Here is a 10,824-nt window from a genome sequence, read left to right on the forward strand (position 1 = left end):
TGCTATTACTCCCGGACTTTATGTTAGGGATCTGTTCACCAGTGTACTCCTAGGAGCTAAGAACCTGGCACACAGTAGGTACTCTATTTGTTAATGAACAAATGAGTGTTAGAGGGATGGGGGTCATGTTCCATGCGGTAGCAAAAGGACAAAAAGCAAGGTAAATTCTACTGCATTATTAGGCTATGTCAGAAAAAAGAATGCCCATCATGAGACAAAAGCTTTTAATCAGATTAGAATTTAGTAGTGACAAGTAGAGTCCCTCTTCATGTACTCTGTCCTCTGTGGTGACAGAGAAGAGTCAGTGCTAGGCACAGGGCCAGGAGCTTCCGGTGCTGGGCTGTCCTGCCTGGCCTCAGCAGAACCTCTGTGGTAGATCCCCTGGACAGTGTTTCACAGCTGAGGGGGCAGGCACAGGGAGGTTGAGAAGCTCGCCCCAGAATACCCTTTAAGAGGCAGGCATGTTTACGTACCAATAAAGCAAGAACTGAAAGTTTGTTCTTGAAGCTGGTAATGGTGTTTTTCTTTTTTTTTTTTTTAACCACGGTGCATCTCGCTCTGTGGCCAGGAAAGAACAAAATGAAACAAAAAAACCTCACAAAAACAAACCTAAGTATCTAACATTGTTATAGGTAGAACTAAGTTCTATGAAGTAAAATAAAGCAGGGTAAAGGGTGGACAGTGAACGGGGTTCTATTTTAGATGGAGTGGTCTAAATTAGGGATTAAATTATAAAACCATCTACAGTCAGAAATTCATACACAGACTATAGGTCAAAAATTAATTTCAAATTGTCAGTGATAAAAAAACTCATCTATATAACCTCCTTTCAACTCAAATATCTGATACAAATTGCTTTCTTTTACCATGCGCCAGAAATCTGTCATCATACAATGGCTTAGCAAGCGAGACACAAGATACTACCACTTTCTCTACAGAACAAAGACCTGCCCGAGCACCAGCCTTGCTTAAAATACTGCCGCAACACCAGCCGTGCGCCTGCTCTAGGTCATGGCAGCTTTCCCGGTACCTGTTCAGGCTCACGGCCTGTGCTGCACCTAATGTTAGCTAACAGATTATTTGCTCTTTGATTAGAAATTTTTAAAAATTGGAACAGTTGATGTGGATCTGGCTTGGAAATATTATTAGCTTAGTCATAAAATATATATAAGGATAACCTATTTAACAATAATTATTTTAGGGGCGCCTGGGTGGCTCAGTCGGTTAAGCAGCTGCCTTTGGCTCAGGTCACGATTCCAGGGTCCTGGGATCGAGCCCCACATCCAGCTCCCTGCTCAGAGGAGAGCCTGCTTCTCCCTCTGCCTGCCGCTCTGCTTACTTGTGCTCTCCCTCTCTCTCTCTGTCAAATAAATAAAATCTTTAAAAAAACAAAACAAAAAAAACAGTAATTATTTTATACTAAAGCAGGGGTTGGCAAAAATTTTCTGTGAAGGGCCAGATAAATATTTTAGGCTTTGGGGGCCATTTTGGTGTCTGTTGCATATTATTGTTCGTTTTAAACAACCCCTTAAAAATGTAGAAACCATTCCTAGCTGGCAGCGCCTACAAAAACCGGTCACAGCCAGATTTGGCCATGGCCTATACCATCGCAAAGTAAAAACAATTACTTCCAATAATATCTGATGACAATTTTTTGATATAGACAGTCTAAAACTGACTTTCAGGCAAAAATAGAAAAAACAGGAGGTGCAAAGTGTCTTCAAAGTTAACAGAAAGGTAAGCAAAATCTGCTACACTTACTATTACATTTTGATCCTCAGGTGGTATCTATTCCTTCCTGCTATCTATCAATAAAAGTTGGGTCAAGGTCAGGAAATTTTCATTTTGCTTTTAAGGTTTTATCAAATGCATTACATTAAAAAGATTATTATGTTAATGCAGCCTTCCATGTTCTTTGAACCAGATTACCATTTATCTGTTAGGTACTAAGAAGAGTCTAGAGAATCAACTCTGACTCACAATCCAAGGAAAATAGAACCGACCACTGAATGCTGTTGCCTTAAATACCCTTCTGCTCTTGTGCACTGGTGAGCTCCTATGCACCCCTCAACACCTACTGAAGCATCTCACTGGCTGCGACGTCTTCCCTAGCTCCCCAGAGCACACTTAAGTCTTCTTCCCTGTGTACCTCTATTAGCATACTTACTATACTGCATTGTAATTCTTTGCTTACATATCTGACTCCGGTATTAGACGGAGAATCCCTTGATGGCAGCAATCTACCTTATTTTTATAGTTCCAGCACCTGGAATGTAATGGCATAAAACAGGGCTCCAACTAATAAGGAAAGAACCCCTATGACCTCCCAGGGAATTCTGACAACTAGACTACACAGAGGATGAGAAAGAGAGAGAGGTAACAGTGGTGTGCCCTTTCACTAAATAACCCGAACATTTCACATTGCTGCTTTTCTTAGAAAGGCCTAGTGACAAACTTTGCCTGGTTAATAGCAACTTGGAAACTAAAACCCTTAGTTTTAGCTACATGTCACACCGAAATGTTTCTAAAGCAAGTTTCCAGGAAAAAGATGTACACAAGACATACACAAAGCAGATAGCATCTGGAGATAAATTATTTGGATTTCATAGACACACAAATAATGAAAGTCTGTTTATTTTATGTAGAATTCTTTTCACTTAAAAACTTTACTCCCGGGCGCCTGGGTGGCTCAGTTGGTTAAGCGACTGCCTTCAGCTCAGGTCATGATCCTGGAGTCCCGGGATCGAGTCCCGCATCGGGCTCCCTGCTCAGCAGGGAGTCTGCTTCTCCCTCTGACCCTCCCCCCTCTCATGTGCTCTCTCTCATTCTCTCTCAAATAAATAAATAAAATCTTTAAAAAAAAAAAAAACAACTTTACTCCCATTTTACAAATGACAAAATTGAGATTCTTAGAAGCTAGATGACTTGCCAAAGTACAGGTTAAATACTAAATTATGAAACTATTCTTTACACGGCTTTGCATTTTTATTTGGGAAAATTATATACATTAACTATATATTAAGCATTTTTAGTCAAAAGTCTCTCAACCACATTATAGCAGATTTTTTTCCCTAAACAAAACAAAACAAAACAACACAACTAAGGGGGCACCTGGATGGCTCAGTCAGAAGAGCGCATGACTCCTGATCTCAGGGTCCTGAGTTCGAGCCCCAGGAGTAGAGGTTACTAAATAAACTACTTATCGAAGTCCGGAATAAGAGCTTTATTCTTGGGGCACCGGGGTGGCTCAGCTGGTTAAGTGTCTGCCTTCAGCTCAGGTCATGGTCCCCCCACCCCGGCTCAGTGGGGGGTCTGCTTCTCCCTCTCCCTTTCCTCCTGCTCATGCTTTTCTCTCTCAACCAAATAAAATCTTTAAAAAAAAAATTCTTTATGTCACAGGCATGAATGGTAAATCTCTTCAGTAGTGGCAACCACACGTTTAGTACTTAAATTAAAAACTGGAGGTGGGGCACCTGGGTGGCTCTTGGTTCTGGCTCAAATTGTAATCTCAGGGTTGTGAGACAGCCCCAGTTTGGGCTCCACTCTGGGCATGGAGCCTACTTTAAAAAAACAAAACGAAAAAAACAACAACAAAAAGCAAAACAAAAAACTAACTGGCGTAGCTGGGGGCTCCCAAGTGTAGTTACCACTGAAATCAAATAAAATATAAAGGAATAACTCAAAATGCATTCACTGATTTTGAAAGCAGACTGATTTTTACTGCTTCAGATTAGAGGTGAAATGTCTGAATACTCTAAGAAAGCAGGCATATATTCAGTCATCCTAAGAATCTTCAAACTGTCAAAGATACCCGGAAGTTTAAGTAAAAAAAGAAAAATAATTACAATTCAGTAAGAATAGTAATATTGTTTTCCTTTCCCAAATTGTAAGTATTCATAAATTAAAATTTTTGTTACAAATCACATTACTACTTAGGACAGTAACTAACAAGAGAGGCCAGAGTGGAAGGCCAGGAGAGAAACAGAGGAACCAGGAATGGGATCTCTTTCTTCCCTGCTATTTAATGGAAAATGGCCGCCTTTTCTTCCCCTTTAAAAACAAAGAGCCAAAATTTGAGAGAGCCCACTGGTCACTGCCAAATTAAGCTCTGCAACTGGACTCCTGCAGAGAGAAGTTCAAATCAGAGAGATTCAATTAGACATCTTAGCTCCTTGTCTTCCTGGAGTTTGATACCCATCCAGCTATCTTCTTTATCCCCACCTCAGCCACATTCCAAATGCCAATGATAGCATTTAAGCTGGAACTTTAAGAAGGCGACTGTATATCCACTCCCAAGCCTGCAGGAACATTCGCCTGAATGGATGCTCTGGAATCAACACTGGGTTTTGCTGCCCCCTAAACACACCATGGGCTCTGGTCTCTGCTCACACACAACCACCAGTATCAACCCCATCAGGAGGGCCTCACTGCATTGTTGGGGTTCTGAGGGAAAGAATATATAAATTGCTCCTTTCTTTTTTATTTTTTAAAGATTTTATTTATTTATTTGACAGAAAGACACAACGAGAGAGGAAACACAAGCAGGGGGAGTGGGACAGGGAGAAGCAGGCTTCCTGCTGAGCAGGGAGCCTGATGCGGGGCTCGATCCCAGGACCCTGAGATCATGACCTGAGCTGAAAGCAGATGCTTAACGACTGAGCCACGCAGGCGCCCCAAACTGCTCCTTTCTTATGAAATCAGCAGTTCCCAAAGTCTGGGGGCACTTAAGAACCAACTGGGGAGCTTACTGAAAGCACAGGTGCCCAGTCTTACCTGGCCCTGGAGATGGGGATTCAGGAGTACTGTCTCCAGATAATTACGTATGCCAATGTTTGAGAACACAGTACTAAATTAATCCTAACTTTTAACTTTTAACACACTCAGAAGAAACGTAAGAAGCTGTTGGATTACTTTTCGTTTATGTGGATTTAAAAAATACTGTAGTTTAAGAAGAATACTGGTATTTATATATATTTTAGGAGGTAGCAGTTATAAATAATGAAAGAAGGCAAGGACCCCTTTCATCCATGACAGTCACAAACTTGTCAGTACAAACCAAACTCTCAACCCTCCCTCCCACACCTGGTCCTTTTCCAGGTTCCTTATCTCAGTGAATGGCACTACCATCCATCCAGTTATGCAAGCGAGGAGCCAGAAGTCAGCCTTACATTGCCCTCTGCCCCCACACACCCAATCCATCACCAAGTCCTATCAAAGAGCTCCCCAAAACATCTACTTCTCTCCATTTGCATCACACTGCCTTGGTCCATGCTATTACCACCTATCACCTAGGCTATTCCAATAGTCTAGGCCTGCGCCTCCTCCCTCCTACTGATTCTCATGTTGCAGCTGCAGTGACCATTCAAAAGCCAAATCTGATCAGGTCACTTCCTTCCAATCAAAACCCTTCAGTGCTTCCCCCTGAGCTAAGTCCTGAAAATGCCCTCTTAGGGCCTACTTGGCTCTGCACAGCTGGCCTCTGATTTTTCTCTCTAGCCATACTCATCCTTATCAGGAACCCTGAACTCATCCTACCCTCTTCCACCACAGGACCTTTGCACAAGTTATTCCCTGTGGCTGGTATGCTCCTTGCCTCCCTCCTTCACCTAGGGAAGGTCTCTTCATTCCTTGCGTTGCTCTGAGCAGTCATCGCTTCCTGGGGGTGCCTTTCTGTCCTTCCTGATTAACACTCCCCCCAGCAACCACCACCCCACACATACCATTATATACACTCAAGTTATTCTAGGATTACTGTCTGTCCCCCTCACCAGACTGTAAATCCATGATGACAGGGAGTATTTCTGTGTCTGCTCATCTTGGTAGCCTCAACATCTAGCAGAGTAACACACAGATGCCCACTGAACTAATGGATGAATGTACAAATAGACTCATTGTGCCTTACATAGAGAATGTGATGATGACAAATGACTAATCCTAGCCAGCACTTCTCACCACATGGGAAAATCTTAGCTATCTAATTCACCATCTGCCCATGGTAAAGGAGGAGGGATACACAGAAAACACATCCCATGAGTCCTCCTCAATTGATTGGGGGGGGGTTGGAAAATGTATCAGTATATTCAGTAAATCCTGTGCCTGTTAAAATATTTAATGGACATTGTCTCATGTAACATTATGAATTAGGTACTGCCAACAGCCCCATTTTATTGACAAGAAACCTGTAACAAGAAGGTAAGAAACAAGGACTTATTCCACACTGATATATACCCAAGAGAAAAAAAATTAGTGGAAAAGGCTATATATTCCCAGAGAGGCAAGGTATTCTCAGAAATTGTCTTAAAATTTTGGCACAGGGCAGAATTTTGAACATGCTTTCACAGTTTTCCAATTGAAGGGAAAATCTGCTTTTATATTAGCAACTTCCACATCAAAACTTTAGAAATGAACAGCTGCGGCATCTGCCAGTGCCCCGTAAGGCAGTTCAGCACTAAACTCAGAAAAGATTTGAGAGAGCTTGGCCTTGCATCATTCCTAAGCTTGACTGCTGTGGTTTTCCTTTCTACCACCCTATGCCTCCTTCCTATCGCAATGAAGCAAGCAAGTGTGGTGGTTAAGGAGGAAGGGGGACCACAGGTCACCCTTGGCTGAACCAGAGGCACAAGGACTGCTTCCTGAGCCAGCTCCGTGGACAAACCTCCACACCTTTCTCCCAATGAGAAGGACCCACAAGACCAAACAATCAGCTGAACAGAGGGTGTGGTGTCTTCTGGACCTCAAACCATCCTCCTTGGGAGTCTACAAGTCACACATGAGTAGAGCCCCAAAGCAGTTGTGGGAAAAGCAAAACCAGACACACCCTTGGAGTGCCCAGGCTGCTCAAATCCTACCCACAGCCCTCAAGCAAGACTCAGCTGAAGGGTAACTTCTCAATAGTCCACCCATTTCCCCATCAGATGGTTTTCCTTCTAATTGTGTTCACTTGACCTAAGCCTTTTTTCCTCTTTGGTGGCACTCAGTGTTCCAGCTTCTATTTCAAGCATTTGCACATGTCCTGGCTTGGGTTCCAGACTGTAAGCCCCCCAAAGACAATCTTGGTCTCACCCATCTGTGCCTTGCACACACAGCTTGCAGGACAGATGCTTGCTGAATGAACGAACACTCACTCTAACAAGTGGTGATTTGAGAAGCAGTATTAAGAGAAAAAGCAGCAAATATTTCATTCATACTGTTTCATAAATAAAGTTGTCTACTGACAGAGTTTAGATATCAAAGATACTTTTTTTTTTAATTTTATTTATTTATTCATGAGAGAGAGAGAGAGGCAGAGGGAGAAGCAGGCTCCCAAGGAGCAGGGAGCCTGATGCGGGACTTGATCCCAGGACCCTGAGATCATGACCTGAGCCAAAGGCAGACGCTTAACCATCTGAGCCACCCAGGCGCCCTCAATCAAGAATACTTTGCCTGCTGAATTCAAGGTATCAGGTAGAAGCCCAAAACACCAACTATTCAAATGTATGTATCTTTATACATACCATTAGAATATACCTGCCATACGAAATTAAGAGGGAGCCTTAAAAAGTGAGGAAATTCTAACACATCCTGTAACATGGATGAACCTTGAGGACATTATACTAAGTGAAATGAGTCAGTCTCAAAAGGACACAAACTGTGTGATTCACTTATATGAGGGACCTAGAATAGTCAAAGTTGTAGCGACGGGAAGTATAAGGGTGGATCCCAGGGGCTGGGGGGTTAGTGTTTAATGGGTAGAGTGTTTCAGTTTCAAAAGATGAAAAAGTTGTAGAGATGGGTGGTGGTGGTGGTGAATGTACTTAATGCCACTGAACTGCACTCTTCAAAATGGTTATGATAGTAAATTATGTTATGCATATTTTACTACAACAAAAATAAATTACAGTTCATTTTGATAAATGAGAAAGAAAAGCAATGATGGAAACTGGTTTACTGCCTTTTTTCAGGGTGGTATCTTAAAAGCTGAACTCTGCTTCCTTTCCTTTAGTGAAAGAAAGAAAACCATACCTACAGTAATGTCCTGACTGCCGCTCTGCAAAAGGCTGCATAGAGCTGTGTGTCCTGAGTGAGTGGCTGCCATTTACACCAGGTTTATTATCACAGGCATTGTAAATGCCTGGGTGCCATGTGCAAGTTTCAAATGAAAAGAAAAATTTTGTGTAGGAAAAAAATTTTCTCATCATGAATGATCTTAATTATGTAATTTAGGCAAAAACTCTATTGGCTTCTGAATCTGACAGCATATTAACAGAGAAATATATTTAACCTAACAGTAAAGACTTGATTAATCAAGAACTCCTTTTAGAGAATCTACGATTTACTGGTAGCAAATCAGCGTCGACTACACAACCAACTTGTTTGAAAAACTAGAATTCCGTGTGTCTTTTACTGCAATTTTTAATGAATCCAGGTATCTCCTCCATCAGGATTCAGAACAATTAAAAAATGTGAAATCCTCTCCCCAACATCGAGTCACAGTTCACCTGTGTCAAAGCAGGTCAATATATACAACCTTCCAAGAAATGCTGGTCACAAAGAACCTGCCTTGTTCCCACCACTTAAATGAAAGCGTATCCCCCCCAGGCCTGGCCAGCAATCGAACCCTGAGAGCAACGTAATCAGATGTCAGGGACAGAGGCCCTTGAGTCAGCCGGTGTTTACGATGTGGACCAGGAGCGCACGACCAGAGAGCAGGGCAGCCTGCCTTCATCTGCAGTTCAAGTCCACAACTCAGCCTCGGTCAGAGATAGGAATCCTGCTGCCACCAGCAAATTCCCGGGTTCACAGAGCACAGCTTCACAGGCCTGGCGTAAAACGGGCTGGAAAGGAGCTGCCCGCCAGAAAGCCGGAGCCTCCTAAGCTCGAGGCCCTTCAAAGCATCAGAGGAAGATTTGGGGCGCATTCGGTTCCGACCCATGGAAGGACTCGGAGTTGACGGGCGTCGTCGGAAGCCACCTGACTCCCCGGTCATTTAGACAACTTGTCTTATTAAGAAACTTCAAGTTGCAGGAGAAGACACTTTCCAAGCAGACAGAACTTTTCTTTTACAAAGGACCACAAACTACTGGGGCGGGGACGGGGACGCTCACAAACAAAAAGACCGTAGATCGAAAGGCAGCTCAGTCGTCGTTTTCTTCAGGACTTCACAAAAGGACCAACCAATGACCAAGCAGGGGGCCGACTCCCTCCCTCCTGCCCTCTCGCCGCCGGCAGAAGAACCCCGTCCCACCAGAAGCGCCCCAACACGTCGCCCAGGTACCGCCGCTGGAAAAAAGCGCGGCCCCGACACCGGGCTACTTACTGGTTTCGGCATTTTCGGTTCCTGACGGGTTTTCCTCAGTCCCCTGGAAACACGACTCTGCCGCAGCAGCTGAGACCGCTCTCCGGACCTGGAGGCAGAGGAAAGCCCTTCAGCGCGCACAGCAGCCCGCCGCCGCCCGCCGCCCGCCGCCGCGCCCGGCACTCGGCGTCCGCCCCGCGCGCCGCTGCTTAAGAACCGGCCGGGCGGGCGCCGGCTGCGCCACCGCCCAACCTGCAATTACGGCGGGCCGGGCGGGCCCTGCGGGGGCGGGGGCCGGGCCGCGCGGGGCGGGGGCGGAGGGGGAGGGGACCGGCGGGCTGGGCGCGGGGCCCCGCTCGGGGGCGCGGAAGCGGGCGGGGCGGTCCGCCGAGGTGCTCCGCGGACTTCCAGGAAGCCAGCCGGGAGCCCGGCAGACCCCAAGTTTCACTCTGTGAAGCAACCGTTTGCCCAGGGCTGAAACCGCAACCGTCAAGCCTTTGAGAAACGCTTTTAAAAAATGGGCCCCGCCCCGGAGGGGCCAGAGGGCCACGGGCCGAGCGAGGCGGGAGGGGCGCGGGCAGGACGCGCGCCCACGCAGCCCGGGCTCCGCGGGCACTGCGGGAGGGGCACCCCAGGGGGCAGAGTCGAAAGAGGAAGGTCTGGAGCAGTAGGGGCGGCCACACCGGTAGGTTCGGCGTCACCTGCCGCTGATTTGGGCCAAAAGAGCGAACCAAGCGCCAAGGGCCGGACGGGGACCCCCACCAGCCCGGGACCCGGGGACCCCCAATCTGGCCGACGGCGGGGCGAGCCCGGCTCTTCCCGGGGACCACCGGCTCGGAGCTCGCGCGCAGACCTCCTCCCCCAGCCCCCCGCCGGGCCGGCCCAGCCACACCTGTCGTCGAATCCCCGCCGCTGTCCCCCCTCGGGGCGCGAACCCCTCGACCCGGGCCCTCCGCCCCCCGACCCCGGCCGAGCGCCCGGCTCACCCGCGGCGCCTGCAAAGGACCGCTGCGCTCCCGGCTGTCGGTGAGTCCGTGCAGTGCGCCCGCGGCCCGCGCTCCCGAGAGTCCTCGGCTGGGCGGGGTCCCGGGGCCGCGCCCCTGACCTCCCCGCCCGTCGGACCTGCGAGGTGCTCCCGGCGCGCAAGATGGCTGCGACTGCTGCCCGCGTCCTGGGGCGCCCCCCGCCACGCCACGCCCACCCCGTGGGGCGCCCCCCGCCCGCCCCACTCTACCCTACCCCACCCGGCCGGGCGTCCGCCGAGGGCCGCGGAGACCCGCGTGGGCGCGTCTCCCGCCGCCTCTCCTGGTTGCAAAGACCTTTCCCTCTTCGCCGCCTGTCCCCTTGCCCTTCCGGAGAACTTTGCCGAATTTGGTTCAACTGCTGATAGCAGATGTAAGGTGTGAGATCGTTTGCTCCACAGTGGACCGAGGGAAATAAAAAAAGTGTAAATAAACCTGGAGGAGCCGGAGGCCCCAGTGCCCCGGTGCTGGGCCGTTTGAAGGTGGGGCTGCCCCGGTGGTCAGGTCCTTGCGTAGTCCTTGCGCCCC

The 10,824-nt window shown here is 47.5% G+C and overlaps 1 protein-coding gene across 1 annotated transcript in view; it reads right to left on the bottom strand.

Moving 5' to 3' along the window:
• Positions 1 to 10,401, bottom strand: part of LOC118001842 (ezrin) — a 52,506-nt gene extending 42,105 nt beyond the window's left edge. The window contains exons 1-2 of the mRNA XM_034992006.1: positions 10,261 to 10,401; positions 9,296 to 9,383 (exon numbers count right to left, since the gene is read on the bottom strand). Coding sequence (XP_034847897.1) covers positions 9,296 to 9,307 — 12 coding nt within the window. The 5' untranslated portion in view covers positions 9,308 to 9,383; positions 10,261 to 10,401. The remainder of the gene's footprint in view (positions 1 to 9,295; positions 9,384 to 10,260) is intronic.
• Between the last annotated feature and the right edge of the window lie 423 nt (positions 10,402 to 10,824).

Source organism: Mirounga leonina, unplaced genomic scaffold, assembly GCF_011800145.1.
Source record: "Mirounga leonina isolate KUSES-001 unplaced genomic scaffold, KU_Mleo_1.0 Mir_54, whole genome shotgun sequence".
In the NCBI taxonomy this organism is placed as follows: Eukaryota; Metazoa; Chordata; class Mammalia; order Carnivora; family Phocidae; genus Mirounga; species Mirounga leonina.